General features: G+C 41.8%; 1 protein-coding gene across 1 annotated transcript in view; it reads left to right on the top strand.

Annotated features, from left to right (window-relative positions):
- Window positions 1–11,996, top strand: part of AREL1 (apoptosis resistant E3 ubiquitin protein ligase 1) — a 34,459-nt gene extending 22,463 nt beyond the window's left edge. The window contains exons 11-19 of the mRNA XM_063117866.1: window positions 2,927–3,002; window positions 3,163–3,272; window positions 4,228–4,407; window positions 4,538–4,663; window positions 4,832–4,961; window positions 5,127–5,185; window positions 7,130–7,219; window positions 7,855–8,030; window positions 8,740–11,996. Of these exons, the coding sequence (XP_062973936.1) occupies window positions 2,927–3,002; window positions 3,163–3,272; window positions 4,228–4,407; window positions 4,538–4,663; window positions 4,832–4,961; window positions 5,127–5,185; window positions 7,130–7,219; window positions 7,855–8,030; window positions 8,740–8,842 (1,050 nt within the window). The 3' untranslated portion in view covers window positions 8,843–11,996. The remainder of the gene's footprint in view (window positions 1–2,926; window positions 3,003–3,162; window positions 3,273–4,227; window positions 4,408–4,537; window positions 4,664–4,831; window positions 4,962–5,126; window positions 5,186–7,129; window positions 7,220–7,854; window positions 8,031–8,739) is intronic.
- The last annotated feature ends 2,758 nt before the right edge of the window (window positions 11,997–14,754 follow it).

The raw sequence follows: 14,754 nt of genomic DNA, 5'->3' as shown, positions 1-14,754 counted from the left end.
TTTAATCATTTTAAAGTTGATATTCAAAGCAAGTTCAATCTTGTGAGGTCAGTACATTAAAAATGAGAATAAGCATTATGAGCTCAAAACATTTTGTTTGCTTTCCTAAGTCATGAAACAGTTTGTATGCTTTCCTAAATGCTTGCTAAGTAATAAGAAAAGTATTTCTAGAACTATAATTGCATCAAACCAGAGCTTTCACTCTCCATAGAGTATCCTTCTGCCCCTGTGGGACACACCTTAAAGCTAGAATGGTAAGGAGTTACAGCTACCGGCCTGCAAGAGGGTGGAAGCAATCTTTCCCCTCTCTCCAGACTTTTTCTATGTTCATGCATCCCCTACATGACTGGGGGATGGCTGTGTATGCAAGGGACATATAGCTCAAACTGGCTTGTCTCTACTAATAACTTGTATAGAATTGCACTTACTTGGAAGTAAGTTCTATTGAGTTCAGTGGGGCTTATTCCCAGGAAAATTTGTGTAGGATTGCAGTTTAAGATTTGGATGAAAGCACTAAGCCAAGGAAACCTTTATAAAGCCTAATGACTCTAGAGTCTAAGAGATGCAAATGCACCCAGTTTGCATGTTATAGTGACAGTTCCTGGGTTGTTTACTCCAGGAATTGCTGGGGAAGAGCAAAGCGACAAGCCATGTGATAATTGTTTCCACTTTCCACTAACAATGCAGGCACCCTCTGTTTCTCAGTTGTTTTTTCATGTGCACATGTTCCCATGGTTTGTTGTTGGGTGAACACTGGGTTGTTTATGGAGTTTCCAGGTTCACACATCACAAAACAATCCCAGGGTCGCACATTATAAAACAATTAAAAGTGGAAGTGACAAGCCTGTGGCTTGCGTGCTTCGCTCAACCCTGCAATTCCTGGGTTAAATAATCCAGTGATGTGCAACCTGGCTGAAAGCGTGATGTTGTAGAAGCTCTCGTGTGAGAGATTGTGCAATGGCTTGTACAAATGTAAGTGCACCTCTGGATTCAAGGTTCTTGTGCTAAGTTAGAGAAAGCCTCTCTGCATGCAGAAATGGTCTTCCACTTGCAGAAGAGCACCTCTGGATATAATCCAGGAAAAATATCAGTATCAGATATGCTTATGTGCACCAGTAGCTGGGAAACATGGATCGGAGAGTGATGTTGCACTCATGTCCTGCTTGTGGGCTTCCTGTGGGCAGCTGGTTGGCCATTGTGTGACCAGAATACTGGACTAAATGGACCCTTGGTCTGATCCAGCAGATATCTTCTTACGCAAAACAGCAATGAAAAATTCAAATATGAGCCATACTGAAATTCTCAATATTTATATTTGAAAGTTCTGTTCAGCCCAGAACCATGAATTTCACTTTGTTATTTAGATACAAACTTCTGTACAAAATGAAAATTTGATTTATGAATCAGGATATTCTCCAGCAACAATTCTAAGCTTCATTCTTGGATTAGGATCAGATGGAACAATTTCAGTTTAATAAACTATAATTTACTAAGCTGAAAATTAATATTAGGCCACAGATTCCCTCCTCCTTTGCATGCTGGCTCTGGCACGCTAATTTAAACCACAGTTTCCCATTTCAGGTGTAATGGGAAACTGTGGTGCAAATGAGCCATTCTAGAAGTACTAAGCAAGGAGGGGGGAGTGCCTGGGCCTGAAGGCTCACTCATGTGACATGTGTGCCTGCTGAGTCTGCTGTCCAGCTGCAAATTGTTGATGGGCAACATCAAGGTCTCAGCTCTCCCTTCTGGTGGTTCCTGATCTTTAAACCAGACTTGGACTGCACAGCTCATGAAATCGAGAACGCCTTTGAATACAGGACTGTATGGTTAGACAGATGTGCTCCCTGTTTTGCCTACATTCAGACATGCTCACAGAGGCAGTCATAGAACCACTTCAGAGATCACAGCAGCAATTCCTGGGTTGTTAAATCCAGGAATTGCTAGGAATAAGCACTGCACATGAGCCACTTCTGAGTTTAATTAACCCAGGAATTCCCAGTTCCTGGGTTATTTCATGATGTCTGAACTCAGAAACTAAGTTGTTTAGGGGTTAAATAACCCAGTGTTAACTCAGCAGTAATTGTTGGGTTACTCCGGGTTGTTTAGCCATAAACAACCCAGAATTTCTGAGTTGACATCATGAAATAACCCAAAATGGGGTGTTCCTGGGTTATTGATTAAAATTCTAAGTGACTCACACACAGTGCTTGTCCCTGGCAATTCTGGATTATACTATCCAGGAACTGCTACTGTAATTACTGAATTTGGATGACTGAATTTGGTTTTTAAACAGATTTTGTTATAGCATGTGTATGTATACATATATGTATGTATCATGCATGTTTGAATGTAGATACAAAGACATGCACACACAGCTTACATTGCAAACAGAAATTCAATGAAAATTGGGGAATAAACTAGTAAGCAAATATGCTTCTGAGAAGAAACTGAGTACAAAGAAGTAACCTTACAGGAGGAATGTTAATTGTGTTACTTTAAGACAATCCTAGAAGAGAAGCTCTGGAGGGGATCAGTGGGGGATACCACATACCTTCTGCAGGTAAGAGCAGTATCTGCTGATGAGGGAAGGCCAAGGCTGATGTGGTGTAGCAGCTAGAGTGTTGGATTGGGAGTTGGGAGATCCAGGTTCTAGTCCCCTCTCAGCCATGAAGCTCACTGGGTGACTTTGGGCCAGGCCCAAACTCTCAGCCCAACCTACCTCACAGGTTTGTTGTTGTGAGGATAAAATGGAGAGGAGGAGGGTTTCTTGGAGGAAAAAAGCGGGATATAAATGTAATAAATACATAAATAAATAAGCTGTTAATTTCATAAACTTGATTTTATTGGCTGTTTATGGAAATAAGATCTCATGTTAGCTTCATGGTTACAGACATCAATTTATGCTCGACTTTCTTTATATTCCTAGTCTTTGAAAGCAACGCGGAATTTCTCTCTTTCTGACTGGAGCAAAAACTTTGAAGTGATTTTCCAAGATGAAGAAGGTGAGTTCATTGGTCAAGTACAGAGGATCATATTGCATATGAACTCTACACAATAGTATTGCCCCATGTACAAAGATGGATATTTCCCTGATACCTATGTTCTAAAAGGCATAGGGCTACTGCAAAATCTGATTAGTCTTGGATTTGTTCTATATTGTAGCCTTGGATTGGGGAGGTCCTCGCAGAGAGTGGTTTGAATTGATCTGCAAAGTTTTATTTGACACTACCAATCAACTTTTTACCCACTTCAGTGACAACAACCAAGCACTGGTGGGTATCTTTTTCTCATTCTTTGATAGAAACAAAAAAGAGTGTTTCTGTGTTTTCCATTTAGAAGCTTATTTCAGGTATTCACGTTCTTTTCCAAGCTCTTTCTAGTTTGATGATGATGATGATGATGATGATGATGATGATGGTGATGATTTGAAGCTCTCTGGGCAGTTTACAAAGGTTGTTACAAAGGTAGAAAAGTTATTGGTTTGCCTCTCTAGTAGGGATACCAATAGGGAAACATAAGAAGGAAGAGAAATTGGCTTATGCTTATATTGAGAAATGCTAATGATTTTTTTTAAAAAAGAAATGGCTTGTTTAGGTACAGTCTGTTCTTTGACTTGCTGAGATGAAGCCATTTCAGGCATTCGGTATCCATGGCTGCTGAAGGTATGAAGAAGCCAGCAGGAATGTGCCATGTTTCCCCATCTGATGCATGAATGGCATCAGTCTTCCATCCTCCATGTGGATAGAAACCCTGATTGAACAAAACTCTTGTCCACGTGGAGGAAACTCTGCACATAGAAGCAGCCCACTTTAGACAGACTCCAATCATTCATTGGCTGGGGTGTATGGTCAGTGCGCATGGTGACATCAAAGCCGGTAGGGCTAGCCCCATATGTTTCCATTGGCTTCTTCCCATATTTGGTACCCACAGATACGAAATGACTGAAGAAGTCTTTTGATTCCCTACAATATGGGGAGCAAGTAAACCTTTTCATGCTGAATTGTACATGATTTGTCTTTATACATGTTCATGTATGTGCTTATAGATATTGTGCCTCAGTGCCATAGAGTCTAGGGATAAACAGAGCAGTTTCTCAAGTTTGTACAGATGTGAAGGCCTTTGACCAAATGTACAAGAAGAATACATTGGTTTTTTTTCCAGTTTAGGCTAGCTTTCAGTGATTTCTGCTGTCATTGCTATAGTAATTGTGGGCTCCCTTGTTTGTAGGTACACCCCAACCCCAATCGGCCGTCTTATCTGCGATTGAAGGTGTATGAATTTGCAGGGCGTTTGGTTGGAAAGTGCCTGTATGAGTCATCTTTGGGAGGAGCTTATAAGCAGCTGGTGAGAGCTCGTTTCACAAGATCTTTCTTGGCTCAGATCATAGGATTGAGAATGCATTATAAGGTAACATCACTTCTAGCCCTTCGTTCTGCTTTTGCGTATAAAGCACATCCCAAATGTGGTTTTGCAGCACATACTAAATGAACTTTCTCTCTTCCTTGCACTCTCTCCCCCTTTCTGTTTTTCCTCTCAGTATTTTGAGACAGATGACCCTGAGTTCTATAAATCCAAAGTTTGCTTCATCCTGAATAATGATGTGAGTGAGATGGAGTTAGTCTTTGCTGAGGAAAAATACAGCAAATTGGGACAGCTTGAGAAGGTGAGAAGCATTGGTTGAGATGGGGCATTTTGAATCTCTTTTCCACAGTAGGGAAAAGAGCACTGCCTCAGTAAGAGGGGAAAGGTGTAAAGAATTCCTTACTTTGTGGATTTACGAAGCAAATACAAGTTGTCACCACATAACAATTATCTCATGTTTTGTTTCTAGGTGGTTGAACTAGTAACTGGTGGTGCTCAAATGCCAGTAACCAATGAGAATAAAATTTTCTACCTGAATCTGCTTGCACAGTACAGACTAGCCAATCAGGTTAGAGAGGAAGTGGATCACTTCTTGAAAGGTAACATGGCACATGATCTATGCTTTCTTTTTAATTGAGCATTTTTCAAAATGAATACAATTTAGTTAAACAGGAAACGAAAATCAGGAAACTTTATCTCTGCGTTTTGTTGAGACCTGTTCTTGCTTGTTGTGATTCTTCATATATTCTGCTGTTCTCTTCCAGGTCTCAATGAACTGGTTCCTGAAAACCTCCTAGCTATTTTTGATGAAAATGAACTTGAGGTGAGATTGGGTATTGCTGTCCTTGAGATGGCTGCATCTTCTCCGATGAATGTGAGACAGCTAGGGGTGAGAGGTGTTGGGAATTCCCATTCATGATCACTTTGTATCAAGTACATGGCTTATCAATACTGATTTTTATGAGGCTACCCCCACACTCTTTAGTAAAACTGCTTTGCGCACAACAAAAGTAATGTTGACTCAGAAGGTTGGAGCTATGGCTCTGTGGGGCAATACAGAGCTTTTCTACATGAGCAATTTATTGCACACATGATAGGCCACTCACGGATGTTTGCGGGTCCTTTACATGATACCATCAACCTCCAGGATGTTTCCCACGCCTTCCCCTTGAAATCTCACTACCCCCCCACCCTGAGATAATCCTGTATCTAAAATAATCATGAGATTAATTCTGCTAATGGCGCTGTTTCATTGAGCTTTATGGAACATTGCCCAGAGGGGAAGGTTTGAATTACAAATCATGTGGTCGCATCTGAAGGAGGCCATAGTGAATGTGGAAAGACCCGAGAGAAAAAAAGCCTGGTAAGGGTGCAGGTTTTTTCTTTAATCTAGAGATGCTCATTGGGTGCCTCGCCAAACTAATTGAATCCTCTATTCTTCCCTTCCTTTCTCTTCTCTTAATAAGAAAAAAAACATTGCCTGGTTCCATGGCCCCAGCACTGCAAAGGCTCCTTCCCAACCACATTAATTGTGGAGCTGTAGCTTAAAGAGCACTCCATTACTCCAGCTCAGATTAGCCTCTTCTCACTCTTTTACTTCCCCCACGGCCCTTGTCTACTTCTCTATTTATTTGTTTTGGTGCTGTGCAACCTAGAGGCAACTATTCTTTGCAGTGGACCTGTTGGGAACACTTTAACCTATAATGCTTCATGATTATGATCCTTATAAATCAAATTGTAACAGGAAAGCTACAATCCTAACACATATAGAGATAAAGGAGGTGTTTGGATGATCGCAAGGAGAAAAGAAGCCATCGTAGCTTCTCCCACCACGCATGTTGCTCGCCCCCATTGTTTGCTTAATTACATGTGCTACAGCGTGGGTTGACGTGTTGTGTGAACCTGGCATGCAGGTGGCTTGTACCCACTCTACAACCCCTCCTGCACATCATAGGAAACTGTCTGTTTTGTAACTTGAATGAACACCTCTTGACAAGATGTGTAGAGATACAAGTGAGACTTGCAACAAAACACTGTAGTCTATTGTCACGTCCTATTCAGCATTCTAACCATCAATTCCCTCTAAGCAGAGTATTCTACTCTCGCTCCTTCATGCTGGGTTCCATTTGTCTTTAACAGCAGTCCCCCTGCGTTTCATGGGTGTTGAGCATGCTCAGTCCTCTTTGATTGTCTTTTTTAATAAATAAATAAATAAATGTTGTACTTCTGCAAACCTGCCTTTTTCTTTTCTCTCAGTTGGCTACAATCCTGTTGGCAGCCCACCACCTGAGTTTGCTATTAGAAGGAGTGATATCCTTAACATTGAATTCTGAACACTTCAGAGTTCAGAGCTGACTATGTTAACTGAAACTTGTCTGGACTGAAGGAAAACAGTCTAAGGGCTTCTACACATTTAGCGAAAATCCCACAGCCTTACCATGGCTGTCTCTTCCACAGCCTTTTTGTGTTTTACAATAGGTAAAATATATCCTCCCCACTTTTTTTGCCAGTTACCTCCCATATGTTTCATTGATACCGCCAGCATTTGGCTCTGCTTTATTGCAAGTTTACTGTTTGTTATTGCATTTTTGGTAACTTTTAAAATGGCGGATTATCCCTTGAAAACAATGCGAGAGGCATCAGAGATTGACAACATCATGAAAAGGACCCGTGAACTTCTGTGACTGAACAATCATAAGGGCACAATAAGTGCCTTGTGAAGAGACACTCTTAACTCTTCTTGACTGAAATGTTTATTTTCTTCCAGTTACTGATGTGTGGTACTGGAGACATTAGTGTCTGTGATTTCAAAGCACATGCTGTTGTAGTAGGCGGTTCTTGGCACTTCCGAGAGAAGGTAGGTAGAATAAATTACCTCATCCCCCCAAATGGATTGACTCTCCTCTGATCATGACTAAGGCACTGGTTGTGTGTTGGCGAAGAAATAATACTCTTTAAGTTGGGAAAAAGGTGGATTAATGGAAAAGCAAAAAATTAGAAAGCTTTCAAGTTAAATTATATTGGTGAACTTTCTCATATTGTTTTCCTTTGTTCCTTGCCTTAAAATCCTATGAATGTTCTTTGAAAATGTGCCCTAGGAATACTATTTGCACATGTGCCTATTGTCCTTTCTTGATTAATAACTATTCTTTGGATCAGATTTAAGTTATTTAACAGCAAGAAAAAACTGTGATGCTATCATTTTTGTTGCTGCTGCTCTTCTTTTAAAAAGAGAGAGAAAGGGAATCCTGAGAGAACTGTAGGATTGTGTAAAGTCAGAAAGAGACATCAGTGTAATAGTATGGCTTGGAGAGATGTCACAATATGGCTTGAGAGGTGTGAATATGACACCTTTAATTCATTCCCTGGCCTGTTCTCATAATTGGGTGGCTTTGACATCTCTGTGCTGCATGTTCTGTGAGAAATGCTTAGTGGAGTCGTACTCCCTGTGATCTGCCCTTTGTCCTTGCTTCACTCACCTGTGCCTTTCAGGTTATGCGGTGGTTCTGGACGGTGGTTTCCAGTTTCACACAGGAGGAACTGGCCAGGCTGCTGCAGTTCACCACTGGCTCTTCTCAGCTGCCTCCTGGAGGATTTGCTGCACTCTGTCCATCGTTCCAGATCATTGCAGCTCCAACGCACAGTACACTGCCAACAGCCCATACTTGGTGAGTACGTGCTGGGGCCTCCCTGATTGAGTTGATCATGTCTCAGTAAACTGTAGGAAGCCTCTTACTAATAATGAGCCTTCTCTCTCTTGTGGATCTTGCAGTGAATTGTCAATGCTGTATTTGGAGAAATTTTAAAAGCCATTTAGCTGCTCCTAGTTGATGATGATGATGATGATGATGATGATGATGATGATTATCATTAGCATCATCTCCTCTCTTTTCTCACTCATGGCAGTTTTTCTAGACGGACATGGCAGGCTTTGCCAAGTCATGCTGTCTTTTACTGATTCAGGAATTTCCTGACAATTGAGCATGTTTTAAGTATGGCTGCTTTCTGGATGTTGGTGTGGATGCTTTTTTGGTAGGCCCAGTTTCTGAAGGTTTTCTTTATTTATTTTTTTGATGTGACTGATGTAACTAAGGGAGTTGTTGTTATAGTTATATTTCATTCCTTTACAGCTTTGCAAAACACAACATAATAAAAACAGTCTAAAAACTCTTAACAGAGGAAAAATTAAAACAATGTAAAGAGCTAAAAGCCATTTAAGTAAACAATATATAGACCTGTTCAAAAACAACAGACATAGATGCCCCCACCGTATACCATTAAATATTTGTGATGGATCACCATCAAATGAGTTACCAGTGAAGCACATATCCTTTCCCTGTTTCATGCTATATATAGTTTTGTTCTCTTCTTTTACAGTTTTAACCAGCTGTGCCTCCCCACTTATGATTCCTATGAAGAGGTGCACAAGATGCTGCAGCTGGCCATCAGCGAGGGCTGTGAGGGTTTTGGCATGCTCTGACACCAGAGGAGTCTGTCGAGCCTCTCTAACTCATCGGGGCAAAAGGCCCAGCTCCAATCTCCCCACTCCCACCCTAAGGGTAATGGAGACATTGTGCAAACTGGAATGTCGATCTGCGCTGTCACCTGCTGGCCTCTCCGTGGCTGAAGGACATTACTTGGGAGCACATCTTGCCCCTTCCCCTTTCCAGTATGGTACATGAAATGAACTAGGGCACATCTCTTGGGGTGACATGATACTTGCAGTTTACAGGGCATGATAGGTCTGGTTTTCTAAGTGGAGGAAGCTCATAAGCAAAAGTTACAATTTGGTATAGGAGAAGATTTGTAACTTGCAATATTCTGGTGGTTTGGGAATGAGTGGAGAATGGAGCACTGAATCCCCAGATTATGGGGAGCCTTAATACCTTTCCATGCCTTGGCCCAAGTTTCCACATGAGTAATCCCTCTTTAAGTTGGATGTTAAAAGAAGGCATGAAATCGTTCCCCCTCCCTCATTCCTTTGGTACCTGGTCCTGTAGGGCTTTTAATTCTCTTAGCCACCTTGCACTAGATGCTGCTACCACTTGTTCTTAATAGGCAGGGAAGGCAGCATTCAATCACTTGAGCACAAGTGATGGCCCTGACAGTGACATTGTTCTACCTCCACCAGGAGCTGGCAACAGGATGTATTTTTGTAGTGGCAACGGCTTCCACTCGCTTTCCCACTGAACTGGAAGAGGAGTTTCTCCTCTAATTGCTGTTTCTGGCAGTGGTCATGAACCTGGACAGGAACTCTTTACCTTACCACCTCCTTATTCCCCTTCCTCGGAGAGAATGGATATATACGTCTAAGGTCTTATGCATATCCGAGCACTGACCTTCTTGAGTACTCTGAAAGCAGTGGCGATAGGCCAAGAGGCAGCTATTATTCTGTGCATCAAACTTACATTTGTGTATAAATACAATGGGGTGATGCGTATTGGATAGAGCCCCCTAGAGCCCAGTACGTCGATTTCTCTCCCATTCCATAGGGTCTGGTGTTCTGCCTCTACCACTCAGCAGCAAGAACATTATTTCTCTGGCTTGCTTTGGGCAGAGGGAGTTGTTAAATAAGGCGTTGATACCTGTGCCCTTTTCCCTTCCTGTTGTCCTGCATTCTCCGTCCTGAGCATTCCATAACATTTTTAGGGGATTAAATTGGAGCTGCTGATACAGACACTGTAGGAGTGAGCCCACAAGGCAACACATTGCACTACTCACTCTTCAGACTACAAGAGAGCAACAGTGTGAGCTGCCCTGTATAACTGATGAGTAGCTCCACAACTCTTATTTCCTTGGCAATAAAGAAGTGGGAATTCAGAGATTCCTGCTGGCAGTCTAGCCAATCTTAGTCAGCAAAGCCAAATTCTGATTGAATTGAGAATTGAATATTTTGTGGGCAGCTGAAGTGCATTTCTCCTGGTCAGGAGAGACATGTTGGTGGCTGGTTACTTAGTGAGAGGGGCCTACAATATGACTGCCTGTATTGGGGGAGTTTTCTCTGATCTCAATTGGATATCTCATAAAAGCAAACTTTTACAAAATACAATTCACGGTTGTGCCAGCTTTTCCAGTCCAGTCTTTCTGCCCTAGATTGGAGCTATAGATTTCTTGAGATGACAAGTGGGCATGTCTTACTATTATAATTTAAGATAATAAAAAGATAATAGATGTGCACTTTTCCAAAACAAGCAGAATCACATGCAAATTAGAAAAGGTAAGATAATGTGCAAACCTGCTTCAGTAGAACTTAATTTATTTTTTGTTTACCTGAATGCATATCACATTTGTACAGATGTTCAAGCCATTGTTTTGCCAAAAATGTTAGAACTCTGAGTATTGGGACAATTCAGGGATCCCTTCCCTTTGGGACATTTTTTTAGAGACCACCACTGTATTTTCCTTCATGGCAGATATTTTTTTCTCCTTCAAGCAGTTGCTCTTTTCAGCAGCATGGACATGCCATCTGATTGCACTAAGGGTGGCTTCTGTCACCAGTGCGGTTAAGGCTCCTGATTGCCTTTCGAAACTACCCACTGTTCTCCCCAGGGACCAAAAGGAGATATTGCTGCACAGCTCAGCCAGTTGATGGTTGAGGGGCTGCTGCTTGGTGCTGTTCCAGTCCTTTGTCTTGTTCCTTGGCCAACTGAAGGCTTTTCCAGCTATGGCTCAAGGTTGGTTCTGCTACATCTTCCTCAGGAATCCCCTCCTCTCTTCTCTAGAGCTCAGCTGTTTTTATACTGCGGACTGAGTGGCTGGATATTCAGCAGACATTCTCTGCTTGAAACCACTCTCCTAATAAAATGTATTTGGCACTTCTTGCCTCTTTGCAGATGCCAAGGATTTTCTTTTTACACAAGCACAGTCAGCGCATTGGTGGATGCTGCTAGTTCTTAGCTAACAACGCACTTGAATGTGTGCCCCTTCTCACCCCCGTCATTAGCAGGGTCCATTCTTCCCAACGCTTTATAATTTCAGTGCAGAGGATATTATTTTCCTGAATCCTGCTTTTGTTCTTTCCTAACGTTGTATGTTGCCCTGATTCCCATGTGTGGGCCATGGTACAGGCTGTGCTCTAGGCATCTATAGTGTGCATATGTGTATGTTCTGAAGAGGTTTCTTCCTTTTCATTCATCCTTGTTTGTTCCATCCAATGTCATGTGCATCATTTTCCAGGATACAAGGTTAAGCTCACGGTACAATCTCGAGTAGATCTCTATTCTTTGGAGCTGCTCTGGATACCACAGGACTTGGCCTGCATCTGTGAACTATCTTGCATGCTTTAGAAACCAAGACCTATTACTTTAGCTTGGCCTCTTTCCAGCTAGCCAGCTCCAAACAGAATTCAGCAAGAATTGAGTACGCCTGTAATAGATGATTCTGTAAATAGTTTGTACAATAAATAAAATATTTAAAATATAGTGTTTCTGTTATTGTTTCCCATACAGGGCTGTTCTTAGTAGTATGGTTCAGTTGATGTGGGGTTTGCTTCTTAAATGCTTTTAATACTGGCAACTCAACACCAAGTCTGTTAGGACACAAACTCTGGCTTCAAATTCATTTTGAAACGTCACTAGTAAAGTAACTGGCAGTCATGCTTACACATTTGAAGTCCACTCTCAAAAGAACCTTGTACAAGCATCTTGTCTGTGTCCTATCTGCTAGGTTTCAAGTTAAAAGCTGGCTTCGCACAATAAATTGTTGTTATCCCCAACAATTGCCTGTACAGCTTACTATTATGCTATCACTGAGCACACATTTCAGACTTAGAATGATTTTTGTGGTTGATTGAACATAATTGCCACCTGAGTCCCAGACTCATAATCCTGACTCCATAGATAACCTGTTGCTACACTCTCGAACATACGGTTTATTATTGGCCATATAAATACTTTTTTCTTTTAAAAACAAACCTGGAGCTCAAAATGGGTGGACTTTTTATGCTCATTGTCATGTCTAACTTTACTGCCCCTGTTTTGGGAGAAGGTGTTTCAGGTAATCAATCAGTATCGGACCTAGAGGAGGCAGCGCCAGACACTAGCCAGCCTGTACCAGTGGGGGAGGAAGCTCTCATGGGCAGTTCACCAGCTGGGAGTCAGCCCTCTCCAGAGCTTATCTCCTCAAGGCCAAATCCTACACACTCAGAGGGAAGTGAGCTTTCTTCTAGAGAAGAGCGCCCCGACAAGCTAGCTGATGCTAGGGTCCGCCGGAAGCTAAAACGTACAGATTGGAAGGTAGGCATGAGAAAGTCGGTCCGACTAGGATTGCATCAGAACCTGCCTCCGCACCAGGCTCTCTGAAGTTACGGGTGTTTGGGAAGGGGCTTCTGCCACGACACAGGCTCTGAACACCAGACCTCCTGTCTGCCACCACTTCTTATGGGGCGACACAGGCTCTGAACACCAGACCCAGCCGCGGCTACTCCCTGCTCAAGCCAAGCATCACCACTTGATACGCCTGAGGCAAGGGATAAAGCCCACCTTCCTCCAAACTATGTGGAGAAAGGGGTTTAAAATGGAGAATGGATTTTAATATATATAATAATGCGCTGTGAGTTATATCTGCTTAGGTGAATGATTGTCAGAGTGGGTGCTGAATGTGTAAACGTAAGATGATAAATGCCAAACAGACACGTGGGACTGTTGTGGTAGTTTAAAAACAAAACAATCAAAATTTATTTTTAAAAGTACATAAGCTTTGTTTCAAATAACAACATTTAAAAACCTTTTTGAAACCTTACAATCCATACAATCCTGTCACTCTCACATTCGCGCTTTCCTTTTTCTCACACAATCACTCTTGAACTTTCTTTATTATCAGTATTTATTAATATACTTCCACTACGTGCACACCACACCCTAAAGACACCACTCACTACACTGACTCTCAAATTTCCCAGAACTTAAGTACCATAAATACAGAGAGCACTACAGACTCTAAGAGTATCTAACAAATCTCCCTGAAAAGTTTCTCCTGAAAAGAACAAGAACTCTCAATCCCCTCAGTCATTCCCTTATATATATCACTACTCCCGCCTCCCAAGACATTCTAACTCCGCCCACTCAGGCCAACATTCTACAAACCACAGACTTACAAACTGCAGACATACATTTGGAATTGACTTGTGGGGTGTAACGCCACAGCTTCCTGTTCTCCTTGGTCGGCCAATTGTCTCATTTAATTTGCATAGTTTTACCCAGGGGGAAGTTTCCAAGAGATTAGACTCTTCAGGTAGAAGAGATGTTTGCTGCTTAATAAAAACTTTGTGGATTACCTAGCAGGCCTTGTCATTTGTCTTCCATCAAAAGCAGGAGCTTTCTGAGAAACATGACACTCATTTTAGGATATTTGTGTTTAAATAAATGGCCATTTATTATATTTCTTATTAAAATGTGTATATATCAAACTTTTCTATTCAAAATAACCGCGTTGTATAATACAATCAAAGACAGTGCAAAAATAAAATTAACTCAAATATATGTCATAAATCATAAATCATTAGCAACCATAATATAAACAAACAAGCTAACCAACCCAAGGATGCATTTTGGTGGGCAGGGAAGGGAGAAGACTGAAGAGGCCAGGATATGAGCTATCCAGAGCCTCTACCAGCCTCCGTCCCTCCCCCTCTGAAATGCCTTCCCTAGATGGGCAAAAAAGCCTGTCTCACCTACAAAAAAATCTAGGATGGGAGGACTGAGCAGAGAAGATGGCCTCGGCTTCTCCCGCCCTGCATAGGATGCTTGTAAGTCTCCGGGATTGGGAACTTACACTCATCCAGGCTCCAACCCATAGTATTGTGCCCTTAGGGTATTAAAGATAATAACAAACACTTGGGTTATGCCCAGAAACTATCAGAAAGCCAGAGCAGATTAACAAGAATAAGTGTAATGTGCCATGTGTTACTCATAGCATCATAGTACTCTGCAGACTGACGCTAGGAGAAAGTGCCATTTTGTAAAATAGTTATTCATCTTCCCAGAACATTTTCAGAGACAATTTGGGCAAATATCTGTTCTGGGAACTTTTGGGATGACTCCATAAGGCATTTTGTTGCCAGCAATCTTTCCCATTTCTCCAGCTGCACAAGTTGGTCAAAAAGAGGAAAAACAATATCTGATGCCCCAAAGGACTTCTTGCATTTAAAGCACAAAAGCTCATTGGTGCTTCTTGGCCACCAGAGGGAACTCTATACTTAAAATTGATTGCTCTATGAAGCTGTAGTTTGGAGAGAATCTGGTAGTCGAAGTCTCTTATCTCAGGGCTGTACCAGAAAAGGAGATAGGAGGTGCAGGAACAGGTGTTTGAGCCCACTGCTGCCCAGGCTCATCCATGTAATGCTAAATAAATAAATGCATCCACTCGAAGAACTAAAGTTATAGGTAAGCAACC

Source organism: Elgaria multicarinata, chromosome 2, assembly GCF_023053635.1.
Source record: "Elgaria multicarinata webbii isolate HBS135686 ecotype San Diego chromosome 2, rElgMul1.1.pri, whole genome shotgun sequence".
Lineage (NCBI taxonomy): Eukaryota > Metazoa > Chordata > Lepidosauria > Squamata > Anguidae > Elgaria > Elgaria multicarinata.
This window is presented reverse-complemented; position numbering and strand designations above follow the sequence as displayed.